Raw genomic sequence first — 23,380 nt, 5'->3', positions numbered from 1 at the left:
TTCCAGGGCTTAAATCCCAAAGCAGAAGGGGAGCGAGTAGGGGCTGAGGCTGGCTGCCTGATGTGGAGCCTGCTCCTATCCCCTTGGGCAGGTTACTTGCCTGCACCAGGCCTTGTCTGTAAAAACCTGGACAAACTGCCCTGATGTCTCCTAGGCTCGCTGTGGGGGGTCAGAGGAGAACGTCCCATCAGGTCTTATGTAGGCCTCATTGTGCACAGGAAGCACTCAGTAAAGGTTAAGCATCTTCAGGATGTTTTAAAATAATTTGAGGAGATAGTCCAGCTCCCAAGTTTCCTTTCTTGATTGATGCATAGAGATTTTATGGTCCTGCGGACCCAGGGGGAGATTTACTCAGTAGCTTCTGGACATCTATACATCAGGCACTGTTCTCGGCACTGGGGAGTCAGCTCTGAACGAAGAGTTATGTCATGGCTCTTGGACCTTCCAGCTCAGTCAGGAATTCCAGCAGAGGCTAGGGAAAAAGAAGGTGGTTTCTAATGCAAGGCACTTTATCCTCCTTGGTACATGAGAGAGGAGTGTTCAGAGCCTGGGTGTGACCATGGGGAGGGAGTCACACTTACAGGGGCCTGCCTGGACTTTGGTATGTCGTCTATTACTAACTACCTCCATAATCCTATATGGTGTAAATATAGACAACCCTGTTTTACAGAAGAGATAGCTAAAGTTCAAAGAGGTTTAGAAACTTGCCCAAAGTCTCACAGTAATGGCAGAGGCAGGACTCAAATATGGGTCTTTCTAAGTACAGAGTCCACACCCTTTCCATGAGGCCGTGCTGCCGTGGTTCCTCCATTTCCTGGCCTTATTGTAGCCCAGGGGCCGTTTGTTAAAGTCGGCTGCGTGTTGGCCATGTGGAGAGGTTCCGTGGAGGCTTGAGGTCCGAGGCCCCGTCTCCATCCAGTTCTGAAAAGTACCTACCTACCACACTACTAGAGACTGGGGTGGGATCAGACAATGGGATAGACCAGGGGATGCAGGGCACAGAAGAGAAGGGAATTCTACCTGGGGGTCTAAGGCAAAAACTCCCCTATGGGGTAGCATTGGAACTGAACTTTAAAGAATAGCAAAGATTTGTGCACCCAGAGATAGTGAAGGATTCCAGAGGGCAGGCAAAGGGCAGGCACCCAGAGATAGTGAAGGGGATTCCAGAGGGCAAGCAAAACAAGCAGAGCCCTAGGGGCAAATGGTGGATTTGGGGACTGGCCATTCTTTGTGACTGGAGCCTAGGTCTGGGTGTAGACCCCAGAGGGGTTTTGTAGGGGAAGATGCATTCAGAAGGTTGGGTTGGTGGCAAGTTACTGAGGATCTTGGAACACTAGAGTGAGGAGTTTGCCCTGCGTCCAGGGGCACTGGGAGTCAGCGAACGTTTGTGAGCCCAGCAAAGCTGTGCTTTAGAGGCCCATTGGCCTTTTGGAACTTGTTTTTGCTGGCCAGCCCTGAATGATAAACAAGAAGGAGCTGGACCCCGAAGGAACACGTTTATTTCATCTAAGCAAACATTTACTAAACACCCGTCTCCATAACAAGCACTGCCTTAGGTTTAGGGGCAAACTAGAGATGGGAGAGGGGCCGAGAAAGAAAATCAATCCCAGGCGCTGCCCCCACACAACACCCAGGCTGACTGGGGAAGAGTGGGAGGCAGTGCCCATGGAGCTGCAAGCGAAGTGCCAGGTGCTTCCGAGGAGGCAGGGGCTCTCAGCAGGCAGTATAAGGGAAGCTTTGTGGAGAGGTGGCTTTTTGTCAGGTCTTAGAAGCTTCTAGATGTCATATGGATGGAGCAGAAGGGTGGTCATTCCAGGCCTAGAGGTGGAAAGCACACCAAAGACTGAATGAGGGAGGCACAGCCCCTACCTGACCACAGGGAAGAAGGACCTGAAGGGGCAAAGGGGGAGCTGCCCCTCGTGACCCACCGGCCTGGGCTAGAGCCTTGTCCTCCCCCGCCTCCATCCCACCCCTTAGCTTTGAGACCCTTTGAGGCCAGTTCTTTCTCACTGCTGAGTCCCCATCCCTCACCCATCACCCACAGGGTGCCGGGGCTATTGTGAGAGTCAGAGCCAACGTGGGTACCTGGGATGCTGTCATCCATTATTGGCAGTGACTAAACCTCAGAACCGATTGGTATAAAATCTATCATACAGATAGGAAGGGGACCACCAGAGTTGGAGGCTAATGTGGATGGAGAAAAGGCCTCCTGAAAGGGCAGTAGTGGGGGCACCTGAGCTGGGTCTTTAAAGGTTGAGGCCTGTTGTTAGACCGGAATTTTTGAAATGACATTGGGGCATCGAGAAGGGGCCTCCTCACCTGCCGTGGAGACAGAGGCTGGTGGTACATCAGTGGACAGTGTCTCTCACTGCCTCCCAGGGCCTGGTCCTGCCCCCCCTGAGCCTCCCCTCCCTCCTGCACAACTCCGATTGCATTTGGAATTGCCTATAGGTGCAATTAATTAGGTTCTATCGTTCTAATGCCTCACAGGGGTGGCATATTTTTTCTCTAAATGCAGATATTCTTTTGAGGGTTTGTCTTTATCTTTTGAAGAAAATCACTTTATTAAAAGAATTGCCATTTTAAATTGCAGATTAAAGAGAAACTTAATTAGAAGGAATGAAAGCAATTGTGTTTGGAGCTTTTGTTCTTTTTTTTTTTTCCTTTTGCTGCTGAATCACAGCACTTGGAGTTTGTGTGTTTTATTTTAGGTGAAATGATTTGCCTAATTAAGCCTGTCATTCAGCACCACCTGTTCCCTCTAAAATATATGGCTATATTATTAAGCTTGCAGGCGAATGTATAAATTAATTCAGTGGGGAATTACAGTGTTGACTGGGATGTTATTAGGTTTTATCGAGTTTATCTGGTATGAAAACCGATATTTTTTTCCAATAAAGTGAAACAACAGCTCATTAGTTTTCTTCACTCAGTCATCCATTGGGTACCTGATAGGTTATAGGCATGTGCTAGGCTTGGGGCACAAAGGCACATGTGGTACAGCCCCTGCTCTTGAGGGGCTCACGGGGCACCAGACCAGGAAACTGGCCATTAGGATGCCATAGACTGAAAGCAAGGTGAGTCTGGGGAGGGGGTGAAGTCAGGGAAGGCTTCCTGGAAGAGGTGGCCCCTGAAGGGCAAGTGGAGTCAGGTGAAGAGACTGGTAGAAGGAGTGGGTTGTGGTAATTCAGGCAGAAGACATGGCCTCGAAGTGGCTGTAGTGAGACCTAAGGCTAGACAAGCAGCCAGGTCATGGGCTGTGCTAAAGAACTTGGGTTCCTTCTGTAGTTGGTGTTCCATGCTCCATGCCTGTCCTCCCCTTCTGTGCCAGGAGGTATGTGGCAGGGTTTTATAATGGCAGAAACCTCCAAATTCTAATTTTAGTCAAAGGTGAACATGTCTTACAATTCATTTGGTCTCTCCCTCTCCTTAGCCTGTGGCAAAACCAAACCTAGAACCTCATCTCTCCCCGGCCCCTTCCCACATCATGCCATTTCACTGCTCACCTCAGGACTCGTAGCCCCCAGGGGCCAGGGGTCTGCTCAGTGGCCTCCCCTCCGTTCCTGACAGAAAGTTAGCAGAGAGAGGGACCGGGGAAAAGTACACGCTGGTCCCATGGTCCCTGGCCCCCGTCTCCTGCCTCATCCTGTATCTCCTCTCGATGGAGCATCTCACAGGGGTCTCCCCTGGCTCAGGCTGTGAGTAGTGAAGTCCTGTTGGAATTACCTCCTACGTCCCTCCCATCTCGAAGGGATTCAGCCCGTTATCTTCCCTAACTGGTCTCCTTGCCTCCCTGGTTGCCCTCCACATCCCATCTCCATCAGTAGTCAGAGACCTCTCTAAAACCCCATCTGAGAATGGCATTCCCTGATTGACCCATCCCTCGGATCAAGACCCAGCTCTCTAGAGAAGGGCTGTGTGACCAGGCCCTTACCTGTCTCCCTGATCCCAGTGCTCAACCCTGCCCAAGGTCACCCATCTAGGACTCTGCAAGGCAGATGGCTCACCTCTTCCTAACCCTACTACCCAAGATCATATATGCCATTTGACTAGTTGCCGTGAGGGCTGGTGTGGTTCAGCAGGAGGAGCCCTGGTGGGAGAGCTGGGATGCTGGGAAGCCAGGCCAGGGGCACACGGTGACGTGTGACATGTGTGCCAGGGCCCCAGCTCTGAGCTTCACCCTTTCACCACCACTGTGCAAGCCCAGGTTATTGACCAGATGGAAGAGGGCTCTCTCAGACACCCAATCGCAGGCCCTGTACCTTAGAAGGGCCTTGTCATTGCTGTCTGTCCCTGTGATTGGGACACAGGAAAGAACTATAGCCCGAGAGGAAGGCAGAGCCCCCAGCGAGTCCTTGCTGTCCCTGCTCCACACTGCCAGTCCTGGCCTCATAGGCTGGGGATGTCTCTAGGTTGGAGTTTGGCCTCTATCCTGCTTCCTCACAAATTTTAATTACAGTTTTCTGTGAATCTTTGCCTCCTGGAGAATGCCAGCCCCGTGCCTCCAGTGCTCCATAGGCCTGTAGCCTCTCGGTCGTCTTTCCCCCATACTGCACTGTGAAAGCACCGACAAGGCCTGCCAGCCCACCGTGCACTTCCATCCTCACTGCTCTCCTTGTGCCTCTCTCTCTCTCTCTTTGAATGAATAAACTTTTTAAAGTGCATTTGTAGGTTTACGGCGAGGTTGAGCAGAAAGTGCCAGAATTCCCATCTACCCCCATCCTCCCATCTCTTTTCAGCGCAGCAGTCCTGTTCAGAAAGCACCGGCTCAAAACCCTCCCCATCAAAACATCAGCATGGCTTCCCATTTCTCTCAGAATAAAATCAAAGTCCTTTGCAAGATACAGCGCCCAATGATCTGGCACTGTTTCCTCCTATGACCCTCCATTCCCCCTGGGCTGTGTTGTTTCTATCACCCGAGGCATGTTCCCACCTCAGGGCCCTTGAACTTGCTCTTCCCTCTGCCTGGAATGGCCTTCCCGCAGGTGTTGTGCACAGTTACGGCAGCTGGTATGCAGCCGGACTGCCATGTCATTCACTGTGTTAGTCCCCACTCGGGCTCTGAGCTTCACAGCAGGGATTTGTTTTGCTCAGTGTTGTTTCTGCAGCCCTGAGCTTGCCTGGCACATGTGAGGGAGTGTTGAGCAGTGGGGCAGGTGTGTGGACAGGCTGCCGGTTTCTGCTACCGTCCTGAGAGTGAGCACACATGCATGGGTCCAGCATGTCTAGAGCCTTCCATTGGCAGGAACTTCCCTTCCCATTGCTTTCCGTAGTGGTTAATGGGAAAGAGTGTCTTGGAGGGATGGAAATGCTTTGCGGTCCTGATGGATGATCTTGCTCAGTGGCTGAGACATAGAACAAGTCCACCCACATTCCAGAGTCCCTGGGGACAGCGCACCACCACAGTCGGGACTGGAGTTTTCCGCCACCTTCCGTGAATGTGAGGTTGATGACCATGTGTCTGGCCAGGGTAGAGGACAGCTTGCCACATCTGTGCTTGCTCTTTGGAGAGGAGATTCCTGCCACTGTGTGTCTGTGGGCCTGCAGCTGGACCTGGCTTTGGGAGCCTCGTTCCGTAGGGCCTGGCCCATTGACTCCACACTCTGTGTGCCGGCCCTTAGGATGTGTTCTCTCATCTGATCTTCGCGGTTACAGGGTGAGGTAGGCAGTGGAGCCTCAGAGGGGTGGAGTAGCTTAGCCAAGGCACACAGTGAGGTACTGGCAAGCTTGGGTCAAGGGCCATGCTGCACGGGTTGGTTCGGAAGCCTATGTGAAGTACCTAGTACCATGTCCACCTTGAGCAGAGGCAGTAAAAGTAAATATTTATAATAACATCAGTTGAGCAATGACTACATCCCAGGCACTGTGCCAAGATCTTGGTGACATCCCCTGACTGAATCCTCGCAACAACCCCATGAAGTGGATACAGTCATCACCCCTCATAGAGGAGGAAACCGAAGCCCCGAGAGATAACGTGCAGTATGTACCACCTGGTCTCTAAGAATGCTCCTGGCAATTCCAGGTTTAGCTCAGTATCTTCTGCTCTTTGTGGGATATCTTTGTGGGATATCTCGCCCTCGAGAGGTATCCTCCCCAAGCCCGTGAAGGTGAACGATGCTCTCACGGGCACAGGGGCAGCACTGCTCCAGCCTCACCTGGTGCTGGTCCGGGACAGGGCTCGCCGCGTGGGAGGCCCAGGCAGGGGGTGAGCAGATGGGGGGGGCGCGTGCAGCGTGGCCCTTGATTGGAACTCCGTAGGGTCATCCCAGGAGAAAGGAGGCAGGTATGTCCGGTAGGCCCTGTGGGAGGAGAGGAGCCACTTGGAGGCAGAAAATGGGGAACAGCTGCCTCCCTGAGAACTGTCCAGGGGCCTGAGCCCCTGTGGGAGTGCCGTGCCCCTCCTTGCTAGAGATTGCAGGAGGCATCCTTTGGGGATAAGGCTGAGCTCAGCGGCCTACGGAGGGAGACTCAACCAGCACTTGAATGCACCACCTGGCTCTGACAGCACCTGCTGTAGGAAACTCAAGCCTTTGTAGCCATGTTCATTAATTGCCTGGAGCTCTTCCCCCTGTGAATCATAAAGCCCCAAGGGGAACAATCGACTGTTAACCCCACTCTGCACCACCCAGTAATCCCTCGGACTGAGCTCTGGTGACCATGCACTTTCTCTCTCCCCCACAGCCCAGTTTAACGGCAACGAGAAACGGCAATCATCCCCCTCGCCTTCCCGGGACCGGCGGCGCCAGCTTCGAGCTCCTGGAGGGGGCTTCAAGCCCATCAAGCATGGGAGCCCTGAGTTCTGTGGGATCTTGGGAGAAAGAGTGGATCCTGCTGTCCCACTGGAAAAGCAAATGTAAGTTCTAACAGAGCAAGGCCCAGCCTCAGCTCCAATCTATACAGTCACTGTTAAGGCTGGGAGAAGGCCAAGGCCACCATCAAGTCAGTCAGTGGTTGACAGAATTAGAATAGTCTCCTGATTCCTAACCCTGGGCTTTCTCCTTCCATGCTGTATTGCCACCCTTACTTTTGACTGTTATAAATTAGATTAATTTGTTAGCCACAGGGATAGTTTTGCCTGACATCTGCTTGGTATTTGTTGAGCAAGGCTTTGAAGCTCTTTTTTTTTTTTTTTTTTTTTAAGATTTATTTATTTGAGAGAAAGGGAGGGACAGAGGGAAAGGGAGAGAGAGTCTGAAGCAGACTCTACACTAAGCATGGAGACCAACACGAGGATCTGTCTCATGACCCTGAAATCATGCCCTGAGCCAAAACCAAGAGTCGGTCACTTAATCAACCATGCCACCCAGGCACCCCAAGGCTTTGACATTCTTTTTTTTTTTTTTTTTAAGGATTTTGTTTATTTATTTGAGAGAGAGGGAGAGAGAGCATGAACAGGGGGCGAGGCAGAAGGAGAAGCAGACCCCCTCACTGAGCAGGGAGCCCGACATGGGGCTCGATCCCAGGACCTTGAGATCATGACCTGAGCTGAAGGCAGCCACTTAACCGACTGAGCCACGTAGACACCCCCTGGCTTTGATGCTCTTGGTTTGAGTTTTCTCAGTCCCTTTCCCCTGAGATTTTCCACCTCCAGTCAGTGGCCCAGTCCCATCCCTGCTGCCCCCTTCCCTCCCTGCCCCTCCCCAGCACTGTCAGTCAGGTGCTTTACCACCCCTTCCCTTGACCATGGTGATCACCTCCCTTCTCACTGTGTTCAGATCCCTGCTCAGCTCTGAAACCTTCAGTGGCTCCCCATCACCTCCAGGATAAAGTCTCATCGGCCTAGCCTGCCACTCACTCAGTGAATTGCCCCCAGACTGCTTTTTCAGTTTCTCACCATTCCATATACCTGGACCCACGGCCAGCATCTCCAGATACTGGAGGAAGCAGGTCCTGAATCTTGTGCTGATACCTTCTGGTGTATCATCCTCTTAACAAGCAGATATGCAATAAATGGGGTTATCATCCCCATCACACAGATAAGAAGTCGGGACTCCAAGAGACACAGAGCCTTGGCTAGAATGTCACAGCTCATGGTGCAGGGGTGGGATTGGAACTCCAGCCCTGTGACTCGACCCCACACTCTCCGCTTCCTCCCCCACCTCATACACACTCTTCTCCCCCACCCTTCACACGGGCCTGCGCAGAGTAGGCACACCATAAAGACAGGAGATAGGCTGACAGCAAGCCGATCCCTCGTGAGGCTGTCCTATGTGTGTCATGCACTGTATTAATCTCCAGTGGGGGGGGCTCTGGCCTCAGCGTAGACAGCAGTGTATCCCTTAGAGGAAATGCTCACTCAGCGAGTAGGATGCAGGGTTTTCCGAGTGACGTCATGTGCCGTGTGCCCCCTTTTCAGCATGTGGTATCATCTGGCGAGAAGGGCGCAGCCTCCTCTGTGACGCCCTGCTCAACACATGGGGGAGCACTCCCAGCAGGCATCTTTGCTAACTGTCTGTCACAGCTACCCAGATCGGTGGTAGGTTTTGCTTAGTTCTGATCACTGTGTCCTTCTTAATCAACAAACAAAATGTGATCCAGAGTTGGCTGGAGTCAGCGTGCATCCTGACCATTTCCACACAATGTCCCCTTCTAGCCCCTGCCCCCGTTGGAACATAACGTCTGTGAGGACAGAAACTTTCTGGGTCACCACTGCATCCTCGGTGCTTTAGAATGGTACATAGTAGGTGCTCAGAAATCGCCTCTCCAGGAAATGGATGAAGTGCCCAAAGAGCTGTCAACACTATCTGTCTCCCTTCTGCCACCAATTCCCATTCTCTCTCACTGAGCACAGTAGACAGCTCCCTCCTTTGGAGACACTCTGCTCCTGGTTTTTCTCCTGCCTCCCTGGTCACCTCTTCTGTCTCCCCTCCTGGCTCCTCACCTCAGCTTTACCTGAAGGTTGGACTGGGGCTCGGGTTCCAGCTACATGCTCTCCCAGGGTAGTCTCCTCAGGGTCCTGGTGGTGAGTCACCAGTGCTCATCCCCTGCCCACACCGCTCCTAGAACTCCCAACTCCTACGTCCAGCTGCTGTCTTGTCATCTGTACTTGGCGTCTCACATTTAGTGTGTTTAAAACTGGGCTCCTGATCTCCGGACACTGGCTCCTCCCCCACCTTCCCCACCTCCATAAATGGCATCACACGTACCTACTTGCTCAAGCCACCAATCTGGAGTCCTCTTGATTCCTTTTTTTGCCTTACACTAGCATCTAATGGATCTAAACTAGCAACTTCTGCTAGTTTCCCACCCAGAATATAGGCTGAATCCATCTGTTCCTCTTGTCTCACAGCCACCTCCCGTCTGGACCACCTCAGAAGTCCCCTACCTCATCTCCCACTTCACTTCCCCTCTGGCCCCTTTTCAGGAGAACCTGGTTGGCCTTTTGTAAAACCATCCGGAACAAGTAACATCTCTTTTAAAAAGTCATTGCCCTCTGCTATGCTTAGAATGAAGTCGGACCTCTTCCCTTGCTCACAGGCCTCGGGGAATTGGGCTGTGCCTTCCATTCCACCCACATCCCGTAGTACTCCCCGTGCTCACAGAGCTGGACCATTCTTGCTGCCTTTCTGCTCTGTGAACACCCCCAGCACATTCTACTTCAGGACCTTTCCACGCGCTGGTTCCTCTGCAGAGAACGTGTTTTCTTTGGCTCTTTACTTAATTGGCTCCTTCTCATGATGCAGATTCTCAGGTCAAATGTCATCTGCTTGGGGGCCTCCCTGGTCTGTTCATTCTAACGTAGGCACTTTCTCTGGTCCGGTCACTGCCTATCACAAACTCAGGATTCCTACGTAGCCCTTGCTACTTTCTGAAATTGTGTCCTGAATCTATTTATTGACTCTCCCTCTTCCCTGCATCAGCCCCATGAGATCAAGGATGTAGTAAGTGGTGAGTAAATATTGGATGAGCTAATGGGTACTGCATAGGCTGGATGCAGTGTAATCCCCACGATTCTGGCCTGACGGGCCAGCTCTGCAAACTCCAGCACATCCCCAGACAGCTTCCTGCTTAGACTCTGTTTTCAGTCTAGGCAGAGCCTGCTCGGGCACAGCAGTTGGCCCTCAGTCCCCCACAGGACCACCCAGGCCCACCCTGTCTCCTGGTGGCTAACCTCATACCATTGGCCCCAGCCCCCCAATCATGTCCTCTGGCCCTTTTCTCCCAAACTAGTCTGGGTCTCCTTTGAATCTCAACCCAGGTCCCTGACTTTTCTCTCTGTGTGCAATAGCTGGGAGAGTAGGGAAAGAACCAGAAGCTTATCCTGTTTACCCACCAGACATTATCTTCAACCAGGATCCCGAGTCTCTGGAGGCCCATCTGCCACCAGCTCAGCTCCTATGGGAGGGGCAGAGGGGCGGAGGGCGGGCCGTACTTCCCTGGAGACCTCTTCTAGGCCTTTCCCTGAGGACGGCTCTGCTTCAAATGGCTGGAACTTGTTTTCCTAATAAAACAACATGTTTGTCAGCTCACTGGGGGTGTGTTATACAGGTGAAATTTCCTGGAAAACAACCTTGCCAGATCTGTTAACTGTTAGTTCTAAAGTCCATTCCATCCTTGTCTAGCTATTTCTCCAAACTCCAGTTGTGGATACCTTCTAACATGTGACTTCAGCCCTCACGTCTCTGGAAGTGCTGTCACTATGGGAGCCCATGCAATCCCCAACTCCATATTCCTCTTCATTTCTGTGTGTGTTTAGAAAGGAAAGCAGGTCTACACTACCCTTTTCCCTTGGTGAGTCTCCCCTCCAAATGTCCATCCCCAGGGCTGACCTGCTGTGAGCGATCACTTCCTGGGCGGTCAGTGACTCACTCACACGCTCAGTGGGCAGGAACACTCATATCTACTCTCCAGTCCTTGCTTTCCTGAGGCAGGTTGGGGTCTGAGGTTATAATTATGTCATCGCCACTGCTGTTGACTATTCAGAACGCTGCCTTGTACATGGCAGAAAGCGTGCAGTGTAAGGCAATGGCCTATTTCTCCCCACGCAGAATGTCTGTAACGGAACTCTCAGGAGTTCCTGTCTGCAGGACACTGCTGGGCTGGGACCAGGAGGCAGCAGCATCCCTACGTACACCTGGGAATTTGGAATGCAGCCTACGGGTGGGCACCAGCCTGAATAATGATAGTTGGGGGAGTTACCCACGGCCATCTGCAAATTCACTCTCTTTCCGTTGGTGCTCGGAGCTGCCATTTGTTGAAACCCACCCATCCCAGGCTCTGCATAAGCCCTGCTATGCATCATCCCATTTAATCCTCACACCATAAATAAAATATTTTTAAAAAATTAAAAATAAAAGGAAAGGGGTGCCTGGGTGGCTCACGATTAAGCGACTGCCTTCGGCTCAGGTCATGATCTTAGCATCCTGGGATCAAGCCCCGCATCGGGCTCCCTGCTCAGCAGGGAGCCTGCTTCTCCGTCTTCTGCTCCCCCTGATTGTGCTTTCTCTCTCTGTGTGTCAGGTAAATAAATAAAATCTTTTTTTTTAATTTAAAAAATAAAAAATAATCCTCCCACCCTAAAATGGGGGTGGAGTGCCCCTAACTTGATAGAGAACCGAGGTGCAGCCAGGTTCTGCTGCTTGCCCCTGACTGTGCTGTTGGCAAGTGGCAGGGCGGTCTGTGCCTCCGTGGCCATCCAGCTCCTATGGTTCTCTTCCTGGCCCCGTCTCGCCACCATCCCACTCCCCTGCCCCTTAGACACTGTAATGTAAACAGAAATGCTTTCGGACCAGTGTCTTGTGATCTTTTCTCTTCCTCTGAAATTCTACCTTCAACTCTCCCAGTCTCGAAAATCAGTGTTCCTCTTTTGTCCTGCAGCCAGGGGCCTTAGTCAGGTCATCTGCCACTGCACCCCCTCCCTTCTGATTCTGCTGCTCACCGCGTGGTATCTGGGAACAGTGATGCTGGGCTTTGCACATGCCCAGTTGATGCCAGATTTGCTTGACAGGAGCACTGGTGTGGCCACCCCCCCCCCAACTGCCTGCTTTCCTGAGTGATGAGCACCACCCACTTGTCCTGCAGATGCCAGAGAGGCAGCACGTGTCCCTCCTGTCAGCACCCTCTGATGGCCTCCGTGTCACTCAGATGGAGAAAGCCAGGATCCTCTTCTTGCGCACGAGGCGCCCTGACCGGGCCCTGCCCGGTGGCCTCATGGGTCACACTGCCCACCCCTCTCCTTGGGCTCACTGCAGCCATGCTGGCCTCCTTACTGTTTCCCAAACACATCAGGCACTCACTCCTGCCTCGGGCCTTTGCTGCCCCTCTCTCTGCCAGAAACGCTCTTTCCCAGCTCCTGTCCTTTGTGGCTTCCTCCCTCACCTCCTTCAGGTCCACACTGAAATGTCACTCTCTGCAGAAGGCTTCCCTGGCTACTGCTTAAAATAGCAGTCCCCACCACGAGCTCCAAACCGCACCCCCCTGCTTCGTCTCCTCCATAGAACCTACACCGGGATGTAAGCCCTGTGAGGGAGGAGGCTGCGGGTTGGTTCACCGTTCTCTCCCCAGGATCGCGCATGCAGCAGACACGTAATTCTGTATGGAATAACTGAATACAAGCACACCTGCACACACGTGCTCCTGCCTCGTGCTGACGGTGCTGGGACGTGCCAGCTGCCCTCTGAGGAGGCTGAGCCTCCCCGAGGAGGAGTTTGCCAGGGTACCGGCTGTGGGGGTCAGGTCTGTGCTGGGTTCTGACCCTCTCCCTTCTCCCCAGCTGGTATCACGGAGCCATCAGCAGAGGAGACGCCGAGAACCTTCTCCGGCTCTGCAAGGAGTGCAGCTACCTTGTCCGGAACAGCCAGACCAGCAAGCACGACTATTCCCTCTCTCTGAAGTGAGTACAGCCTCATTCACCCTCTCAGCCTTCCTCACAGCCTCAAGTGAAGTGCTGCCCAGCCCTTGAGTCTGTGGCAGCAAGACTCGCCAGTGTCCCCCCTCCAGGAAATGTGCCAGCGTGAGTTATTTCAAGCCTCGGTTTTTCAATTGGATCTTATTCTCCTGGGAGACAGAGGAGTTTTTAATGTTTTCTGCCCCAGAAGAAGAGGGGCATTTTTCCGGATTTAGTATTAAATACCCAAGGATAGCTTTCGTATCTGCGGTAAGGCAGGAAGCGAATGAAGCTGTGAGCATACCTCATCCCTCTCTCAAACCTCACAACAGTCCTTTGATGAGAAACATATTGTCCCCATTTTGCAGGTGAGGAAACTGAGGCTCATGGGGGGGATGGTGATTGACAGGGCCAGGAGTCAGGACCAGCTGTTTGACTCTCCATGGCACCTCGCTGCCCCTGTGGGAACAACCCTTTCCCTGTGTTGCAGGAGGCTGTTCAGACAGGTCTGTTTTTTATGTGTGTCACAGAGGTTGGGAGGAGCGCTGGGAAGAGCCAGGAAGAATCCTGCTGGTGTTGTCATCTGTGGCTGCTTTGTAAACTGTTGGGTCTTTCTAACCCGTGAAGCATCACTGTTGATGGGCAGCCCTGAAATAAGAAAAGGGTTTTTTGCTTGAGCGCTTCATCATTCAGTGCTGTTACTAAATGGGACCCAACAGTTTGTCTAGAACCCATTTTACAGATAGGAAAACTGAGGCCTAGAGAGAGGAGAGGTTTCCCAAGAACACAGAATTGGGATTTAAGAAACCCAGGCCCTTTCGCCAGCACAGACTACCAGGAGCAGTGAAGGCCTCTGCCTGGCTTCCTCTCTGCTCTATCACCGTTCTCAGAGGCCATGTGAGAGAGGAGGGGCCTGCTGGGATGCGGCTGCTGGCCATGCAGACGGTAGCAGCAGTGCAGCCACGGAGGAGAGACTGGCCTGCACTCTCTGCTCAGGCCTGGCCCCACCCTGTCTGCTGGGCTCTGCCCTGAGAGGGACCGTGACAAGCTGCAGTGCATGGGCAGCAAACAGAGGCACTAGAAGTCTGCCTGGAGAACAGAGGATGTGTGGAGACTTGGTGGAACCACAAATCGCTCCAGGATGTCAGGGCAGAAAGAGCAGATGTGGTTGGGGTCCCCAGATGGGAGTCATGGGCGGGCAGATTCCAGCTCAGTGAGAGCAAAAGTTTTCTAACAGTCAGAACTGATCAAGAATTAGATCCATCCAAAGCTGCCTCAAGAGGTAGTGAGTGTCTCATCGCTGGGGGTGTCCAACTGGGGCTGTGTGACCCTCGTCAGGGAGAACATGGAGGGGATTTCTAATCAGCTGGGAGGGAGCTCAGGACAAGCAGCACCTGTACTTGGCTGTTCATTGTCAGACCTGTTGGCTTGAAGAGTCAGTTCAGTTTTCTCAGCTGAGAAAAATTCAATACTGACGTGCAGCTGGGTGGGGAGGCTCGGCAGGAAGTTGGCAAAGACGCGCCTCACGGATGGAGGAGAGGGTGGCAGTGGGGGACAGGTGCACACCATTGGCCATGCTGACAGAGACCAGCGGTCCCCAGCTGCTCTCAGCTCACTGCTCTAGGCAGCCCCTCTCCCTCCCTCACCGTCCGAGGTAACCTGGCAACCCAGGTGCTCTTGAGCGATTCTTCCGGAGCTTTGCCTTCCCACCTCACGGTGCAGTGTGCTGTCCAGGGCTGGGAGAAGTAAAGGAAGCAGGTGACATCAGAGATGGGATTCCTGCATCACTGCCCTTCCATGCTGAACGAGGCAGCCTGCCCACCCCCTGGGCTTCCTCGGTGTGACCCTCATCGTGCTGGCACTCTACGAGTGCCTCTGTGACTCTCTTTCCTCCTGGAATCCTGTTGTCTGGGGCCTGGCCAGAGGAGTGTTCGCAAAATGACTAATGAGGTGCACCAGGGAAGGGGGGATGGAGCACCCCATACCAGGCCGGGGAATCCTCCATGAGGGCCCGGGCTTCATCAAGCTTCCTGTTTATTTGCTGGGCAGGCCCAAATGGACACTGGGGCCCCATGGTGACCCCGACACAGCTCTGCCTGCCAGGAGGCAGTGGCCTCCCGAGTACCCAGGATGCGTCACAATTGAAGCAGTAACATGGGGCCATATAAGGAATTCTCAAGCCAGTTGCAGAAGTGGCCATCCCATAATACCTGCAGGATCCATTTCCCAGTTTCCTGTGAAATGTGCCCTCTGTGATGCAAACAGGCCTGAGATCTACCTCTCAGAGGGGTCTCTAGAAGAGCATTTATTCCATCGCAGCCCCAAGAGTGCAATTCCTTTTCACTTGGGTGTGCACCATTCCCTGGGTAGTAGGACTGCTCTTGAAGGACGGAGAGCACCTTGGTTCTGTTTTCACAGTAACGGGCTTGGAGTCTGGGGTCGGGGATGCGTGCAGTGGAGCAAGTAAGGGACAGGCCTCCCCACTCCATGGCCTTATGGCCTTGGCAGTCACAGCACTTTTTGGAGGCATTTCTGTGCACAGGGGGTGACAATGCTCTTCTTCCAGAGGGAAAGCACCTCTAGCCCAACCAGTGCAGTGTAAACGTGATCTTATACTAGTCCCGTCCTGCTTTCCCAGGTTGCCCCCATGGTTTTGTTAAAGGCTGTTTTTAAGGGCAGCAGAGAAGATCTGTTGTCCAGAGTTCTGGACAGGAGTCCTGACCTATTCATCCTTGCTCACTGTGTGACCTTGGGCAAGTTCCTTCCTTTTGGGACTCAGCATCCACGTCTGTTCAGTGGGACTTTGCTGGCTGCTAAGGATGCCTCCACCTCGGACATCAAGGTGTCTCTGACTTCCTGGGTTTCCTATGTCCTTGGACTCGGCTTCCCTTTGTCTGTGGAGCACTCTGGTCAGATCCCCGGCACCTCCCAAGCCAGGGAGGAGGTGGAGGAGACTGAGGGCTAGGGCCAGCAGCCTGTGCCAGAACCCCAGACAAGAACATCTGCCATCAGACTTGAGTGTGGATGACTGGTCTCTGCCCACAGGTGCCGGAGGTTTGGTTTTGCATGTTTGTCTTGAGCCATGAGATCCCAAAGGCCAGATGAGTGGTCTCACATGGTCAGATTTCCCTTGAAGAAGCCCGGAATTGAGGAGGTGGGCTAGGCCTTCCGGTGGCTGGGCAGCGCAGCCTGTTAGGGGGAGGCAGAATCCCCAAGGCCTGCGTGGTGGGGGCAGGGTAGGACTGGCATTCTCCGTGCATGGTGTTGTCAGGAGCATGGTGCAAATTGACATTGGAATTTCAGCTATGTTTTCATGTGAACCTTGGGTCCTGCTATTCTAGGGTGTTCTAGGGTGGAGAAAGGATTTGGGGGAATCTGGCCTCAGAGGACGGGCCCTCCACCCCTTCGGTCCTTCTCTCAGCAGATATTTATCAGAGCCTCCCGTACCAGGCACTGGGCAGGGCAGCATAGAGCTGAAACGAGAACAGCTCAGCTCAGGCCACAGGAGCTCACAGCCTGGCCCGTTCAGCCTGGCCTTGTTACACGTAGGTCTGCATGGAGGGCCTCGGGGACCCAGAGTTGGCACAGGGGTGGGCAGTCCCTGACATGGAGGGTTAGGAGAAGCTGCATTTGAGCCTTACAGAGAGGGTAAGTGTTCTCAGGCGGGGAGAGCTGGAGGATCTCAGGTGGAGGGGACAGCTCAGGCAAAGCCCTGGAGGTAAAGAAAAGCCATTAGCAGGTCCTGTGCCTCACAAAGGGGTTGAGACTCAGTTTTTAGAACCCCACTAAAGTGCACTCTGAGAGACCTGCCTTTCTGCTTAAGCCCCGCTCCCTGACCCTGTCTCCCTGCATATCTGCAGCACCTTACATTTTAGAAGGCGGATGTGTTTGCACCAGGAGAGCCCCACCAGGTGGCTAGGACGGAGAGCATCATCGTCTTCTTCATCTCAGGGTAAAGGCAGCTGAATGAACTTCCAAGACTGGAGTAGAGGCCACGGACTCCCAGCCTGGTCTCTTCCCACCCCGCCCAAGCACTCCTTATACCAGGTCAGAGGTCATCTGGAAGCAACCTTATAGGCCCATCTAGTCCAGCCTTTGCTTCATGGGTGGGGAGACTAAGACCCAGAGGGGATTTGTGATTGACCTTAGGCCACCTGTTTGGCAGTTGACCACACTGACAAGCGATGGCGACTGCTTCCCACTGTGGGTGTAAAGGCCAAGCTGCTAGACATCTGCCACCGACGGCTCTCTACACTCATGGCGATCCAAGGTGGCACCTGTGCTCCCCACCCCCTGCCTCTAGATCCCCTCCCTGACAGACACCCCCACCTGTGGAGCAGTCTTACAGAGATCCTGCTTAGCTGCTTTGGAACACTGCCCTTATCCCCTCCTCCCTACAGAGCTCTCCCTCTTCCCCTAGTCTCCTGACTAGGCTCCCTCTCATGCTAACAGACACGTTGGCCTTCAGAACACTCACTCCAGCCTCCAGGAAGCAAGGGGTTGAGCCTTTAGATATTGGCAAGAAAACACCACACTCTAACAGCTTCCTGTCTACAAAGGCAGGCAGTGGGGGAAAGGGATGAAAAGTCTTGAAAAATCTCATTAAAAGGGTTCTTCAGGCACTTTGGACTACGAATGACTTTTTGCAAGTTCCAGTTTCAGGAGTTTTTGCAAAGGAATCTGGACAAGCTGAGGGACTAGGACTTCAAAGACGAGGGTTTGCAGCTGGTGGGGGCAGGGAGGCAGGGTGAGTGCCAGGGCTGCCCTCCCCAGATGCAGGGCAGGCTCTGCTTGCATTGGGCCCATCCCCAGGAGTGGGCAGACAGAGTGGCACTTAAAGGCCTTGCAGGGGGGTGCCTGGGTGGTTCAATCAGTTAAGCATCCAGCTCTTTGATTTTGGCTCAGGTCATGATTTCAGGATCGTGAGATGGAGCCCCACATCGGACTCCATGGTGGGCGTGGAGCCTGCTTGGGAGTCTCTCCCTCTGCTCCTCTCCCCCACTCACTCTCTCTCTCAAAAAAAAAAAAAAAAAAAAAAAAAAAAGAAATGTCCTCGCAGGTACTCCTTTAGCAAGAGCTCAGCCCCAGCTTTCTTTAGGCAGTGAGTTCCAACCCCAGTGGGAGACATAGCCACAAGGAGCCTCCACAAAGGGGACTTCAGCTTTCAAATCCCCAGAGGCAACCTGCACAGCACCCTTGCAGATGTGGCCCAGATTCTGACCTCAGGAGATGTTTCTGGGGTCTGGCCTGTTTCCCTCAGGTTACAACTCAGTCTTGATCATTCAGGAGCCTTCCGCACCACCCCCCGCCCCATAAGCTCTGCCCCATTCAGTACCCTTTCTGTACTGGATTCCAGCCCTCTTAGGAGTTCATAGCCCGTGGGGAGAGGCTGTGTATACCCGGAACTCATATATTTGCAGGACTGCTGTAGGGTTACCCAAGGCAGAAAGGTCTCAGGGTTGTGAAAGAAGGAAAGCACCCAAAGAGGGGGTATTTGGAGGGTGAGCAGGTCATCCTATAGACAGCCCAAGCAGAGGACTGCCCGGAGGCAGGGAAGTGCAGACTTGCATGAGGGTAACAACACTTGCATGGGAGCTGAGGAGAGGTGTGGCCCTAGTCTCCAGGCTGAGGACCTGGGGCCCTATCCTCTAAGGGAGCAGGCGTCCCTGAAGGTTTTGAGCCAGGTGCAGTCATGTCCTCAGAGCTGTATTCTAGAACCGTTAGTGAACCAGGGTGCACCATGAGTGTTACCAAGGAAAGACCACTGCATCTGCCTCCTTCTGCCCTCCCGGGCCCCCGTTTCCCTCCACATCCCCACAAACATGCCACTCAAGCTAGCACAGTCCAAGAGCCTGGGAAGCAGGCAGCCTGTGGGCGGGCATCCCACGGGGGGGTCCAGGGCAGTGCTGTTCGACATGTAAAGGGAAGAACCTGGGCTCTGCAGTCAGAGATGACCCAAGTTTGAATCCTGGCTCCATCTTTTACCTGCTGTATGTTGCTAGGCAAGTGTCTTGACTTCCCTGATCATTGCCTGGAAAACTATGTAGGCCACTCTCATAAAGCTGTTGTAAGAAGTAACGTGGCTCTGCAGGTTGACCCGATGCATGGCCCCCAGCAGGGACTCAGTATTAATGCTGGTCTCTGCTCCTCCCAGTTTTCCCAGAGCTTTTAGATATTGGAGGCAGCAGACTGGACAGAGGGCTGGGCCAGGTCAGAAGCGCTGGGGGTGTGTTCTGGCTGTATCTGCTCCTGGGTGCTTGGGCGGATGTCTGCCTCCTGCATCCACAGAACGAAGGTCTGGGGTTCGATTAGTAAATTTGCTTCCAGGTTAAGGGCTTCACACAGTTAGGGTGAGGTTCCCCTAGGTTCCAAGGATGGTGGGAAGATGAGGGCCCATCTCCTCCTCCAGGTAGGGGAGGAGGGGGCGGAACCATTTATCCAGAACATGCCTCCTGCTCTGATTACTTAAGGACACCCGTCTGGCTCCTGCTCCGAGGTGCAGGTTCGTGCTGCCTGCTGGGCAGTCAGTCTCCATCAACGAATGCTTCCTGGGGCTCCAGCAGCGGGTGGTGGGTGTAGCCCGGCCAGGAGGAACAGAGGGGTTGCATTCCAGACGTGCTGGGGGCGCATTGCTGTTAGAGTTGTTTTTCTTCCTTCTCTCCCTTCATTGATTTATATAGTAAAGGAGAGAGTTTTCAAACAGTAGGCATGTCTGGGTCTGGGCAGGCAGGCGAGTGAGTAATCTTAGTTTGTTGCTGCTGACAGCCAGGAGCAAGAAATAATAAAGGTTTGCAGGGTAAGAAGGGGTGAGGGGTGAGGAAAGGCTGCTCACTCCTTGGCCTTCAGCAAGGAGCACAGACTTCACTTCCCTCTACCATGGAAGCACCCCTTGTTGGGTCAACATCTGAGGCTCCAAATACTTCAGGGTAGCTGCCTGCTCCCCACGGTGAGCCCCAGAACAATCCCTCCGACCACACCAGGGCCTCCCGAGTGGTTGTTGAGCTCTCTGCCCTGCATGACCTCCAGCCCCAGAATGCCTGGACTTCCTTCATCCGTGGCCCTTTTCCCAGCCCTGCCCCTGAGGGCAAGGCCTAAAAGAAGGCAGGGTTGTGCACCCAGAGGACAGCCTGGCTCTAATGAGAGGGACCCTCTGACTCCGCACCTCTCTGAGCTGGAGGAGGAGGGGCCTACAGAAGAAAGAGAGGTGGTCAGGCAGACGGTGACAGCAGGAGGTGCTGGGGGGGGTGGTGGGAGGGAAGAGGGACTTTGACCTGGTCCAAGGAGGATTCAGGCTGTTGTGAGTGGGCAGGGTAAGGTGCTATCCATGCTGGGGAAACAGCAGCACAGGAGAAAAAGCTTCCTACTTTTCAATCCACAGTTACTAATATATCCCATCACCAGCATTCTCTCCCACCCCCAAGAGAGGCAGCAGCTATGTGCAGCAGAAGACACAGGCTTTTGAACCCCAGCTCTGCTGCTGCTGCTGCTGCTTTTTTTTTTTTAAGTAGGCTCCACACCCAGTGCAGAGCCCAACACAGGGTTGAACTCATGACCCTGAAATCAAGACATGAGCTGAGATCACGGGTTAGCCGCTTAACCAACTGAGGCACCCATGCGCCCCACCAACTCTGGCTCTTAATAGCAAGGTGGTCTTGGGCATAAGGGTCTTAACATATCTGAGCCTCAGTTTCCTCATCTGTGAAATGTGTTTTATACATATAGTAATGAAAAGGCAGTACGTGCTCAGTGAGTGAGTGAGTGGTAACTCAGAGTCTTTGTTAGAGACTTTGGGGAGCTATAGGTTGTTAGGAAAGAGCTTAGTGTGGTTCAGAGCCTTGTGGATTATACAGGTCTGGCCTAGAAGTCTCTGTCCATGCCCACATCCACTCCGCTTTATTAGGGTGGGATTTTAGAGTTTATGCAGGCTGCAACTCGAAACCCTGCATTGCTGTGACTGAGACTTCAAATGACATAGAGCTAGAGTCAGATCCTGGCTGTGCAACCTTGGGTAAGTCACTTAACCTTTCTGCTCTCCCAGCTGAAGATGATGAACACCTCAAAAGTCATTTCCTCATTTTCTCATGGGGAAGCATTTTTGTGGCAAGGCAGGGCAGCAGCTCTGGGACACTGAGTACACTAAGCAGAAATCTTGGGGTTTAGGGAACAGAAGAAAAATATTTTGTAACTTTGATTGATTGATTGATTGATTTTAGAGTGGGTGGGGGGCAAATCCCAAGCCGACCCCCCTCCCCCGCCGCCGAGCATGAAGGCCCACAGGGGCCCGATCTCACAGTCTCACAACCTCAAGACCATGAGCCGAAATCAAGAATTGGACACCCAACCAACTGAGCCACCCAGTGCCCCCAGAAGGACATCTTCTAGATCACCTGGCCCAACGCCCTGTACAGGTGGAGAAACTGGGGCTCAGAGAGGGGAAGGAGCTTTGCCCACCTCCTGACTTCCCAGCCAGGCCCTGTTTTCGCAGCACTTGAGTCAGGCTGAGACAGAGGGCAGCGGGAACGGGGCTGGAGTTGGGGGAGGTCTGTGTCTTTGCTCTCACTACGTGGAGGATTTCACTTCCTTTCCCAGCTGATGGAGGAAAAATGAACTTTCTGCTCAATTAGCACGCAGTGTGCTTTCTCCTTCTAGAAGGTTTAAGGAGTTGCTGCTGTAGACCAAACAGAGCCTCCTCAAACGCTCCTCGCAGGGCACGAACCGACAAGAATGAGCCTCAGAGTGCAGGCGCCTCACAGGATAGAAGGACGTACCATCAAGAGGCACTGGGAGGCATAATAGAGCTTTCCCTGTATTCAGCATTACTGGGAAAATATGCCCTGCCAGTAGTAACACATTTCCAAGGATGCTGCCCTTACCCTTAAAACAGGAGCCTCTCCTGCATTCCACACATGGTGCTTTGGTGATTCTGGCTCGGGCCTGGGAGACCTGGGTTCTAATTCTGCCCCGACTCCATCTAGCTATGGGGCCCCAGACTAGTCATAAGCCCCTTCCTTTCTTGAGGGGTGGCCACGAGTGGGGGGATACCCTGTTGCTGTTGACGTTTTCAGAGCTGTGGGGCCTGGGTTGGGGTTGCTTCAATGCTGTAGTGAGGTGGCATATGCCAGGGCGCCTGACATGGTTGCTGATACTCTAAATACCAAACCGTCCCACCCTGGCAGTTAGTGTGTGGTGAGAAGGACAGGAAGGATTACCTTCGTCCTACACATGCAGAAACTGACACACTCTGTCACCACAAGTGAGTGAAGAGCTGCATCCCGGTGCCCTCTTTCTGCCCTCTGGGACCCTCTGAGCAGAAATCCCCCAACCCTTCTCCTCCAGCTGGGCCCAAGAAGCCCAGCCAGGTGTCTGTAGCCCCAGGACCACAGCTAGAGTTTCTGAGCAGGACCTGGGCCACAAACCCATTGCCGGGCATTGCCTCGGGGGGATGCAGTAAAGGACTAGGGGCAGCTCGGGCAGCAGGAGGAGAAGGGAGCACATGTTGTGGGGGAACTGATGAGGGTAAGAAAAAGGGAGGAGTCAGGACCTCATCCAGATTTCTGAATGTCTGGTGAGCGGTGGTATCGCCAGCTGCAATATGGATCTGGAATGGTCAGTTTTGAAAAGACCCAGGAAAATATGCTCTCCCCTAACTCAGCTGCCCTCTTTCCACTGTTGTCCAGGACCCAGAGGCGAGAGGCACCTACATTCACACCGCCCGCCCATTCTCCAGCGCACCCGCTGGCCCGTCAGTGCCGTGTGTGCCCACCGACAGGCTGGGTGTCCCCTCGCAGCCAAGCATGCAGTTTTGCTCCCCTGAGAGCTCCCTGGTCCCCTTGAGCATCTGAGCCACCCTGATTACATTTCCAGCTGGTTTTTAATTATCTCCTATCAGCCCGCATAAATCTGCCTGTGTGGCTCGCCCGCCAGGGGAGGCATTCCAACTGCCCGTCCGTCGCCAGGAAACCTCTCGTGCCCCGGGACAGCTTCCCCTCTGAGGCACTGGGTGGTCTCTCCAAATGAGAAAAACATTTCTTTCCAATCACATTTCTAACATCTTGTTAATATGATTTGTTTAATAATATTTTTTGCAAAAGCCATCTGGGAATGGCTTGGTTGGGGACTTGGGGAGGGCATATGGGTGCTGTGGGGACTGGCCATGGTGACAGATACAGACCTCATATCTGCCATCAGCGAAGGGGCAGCGGCATGGAGAAGAATGCAGCCGGGGACCAGAGGACAGGGCCTGAACCCCATTGCTTCCCCCTGCGTGAGGGTCACCCAGCAGGTGGCTCCACGGCCCAGAGGCTCAGGAGCAGGTGGGAGGAAGGAAAGCTCTCTGTAAACTCAGAGGCTGACTCATGCAGGTGGGATTATTTGCAGAGCCTCTCTGCTTGCCCCAGGAAAGGACTGTACTCTTACTTTGCTTCTAGTTAGGTAAGTAACTCAAAGGCCCCCTGAGGAAATATGATTACCCCCATCTAGGGGCATTTGGCAAGGCTTGAAGCAAATAGCTTCATACAGTAAAATCCCAAGATGCAGGGTGGCTGTTCCCTAGAC

The 23,380-nt window shown here is 53.4% G+C and overlaps 1 protein-coding gene across 2 annotated transcripts in view; it reads left to right on the top strand.

Moving 5' to 3' along the window:
• The window catches only part of SHB (SH2 domain containing adaptor protein B), a 135,139-nt gene that overhangs the window by 97,638 nt on the left and 14,121 nt on the right, over positions 1 to 23,380 (top strand). Inside the window, exons 4-6 of one of the 2 annotated variants that reach the window (XM_034664155.1) lie at positions 6,682 to 6,853; positions 12,713 to 12,832; positions 16,687 to 17,690. In XM_034664155.1, coding sequence (XP_034520046.1) covers positions 6,682 to 6,853; positions 12,713 to 12,832; positions 16,687 to 16,792 — 398 coding nt within the window. In that variant the 3' untranslated portion in view covers positions 16,793 to 17,690. Of the gene's footprint in view, positions 1 to 6,681; positions 6,854 to 12,712; positions 12,833 to 16,686; positions 17,691 to 23,380 lie in introns of those variants that run through there. The other variant, XM_034664154.1, reaches the window with a different exon arrangement.

Source organism: Ailuropoda melanoleuca, chromosome 7 (genome assembly GCF_002007445.2).
Source record: "Ailuropoda melanoleuca isolate Jingjing chromosome 7, ASM200744v2, whole genome shotgun sequence".
In the NCBI taxonomy this organism is placed as follows: domain Eukaryota; kingdom Metazoa; phylum Chordata; class Mammalia; order Carnivora; family Ursidae; genus Ailuropoda; species Ailuropoda melanoleuca.
Note: the sequence above shows the minus strand (reverse complement) of the source record. Positions and strands in the feature narration are given on the sequence as shown.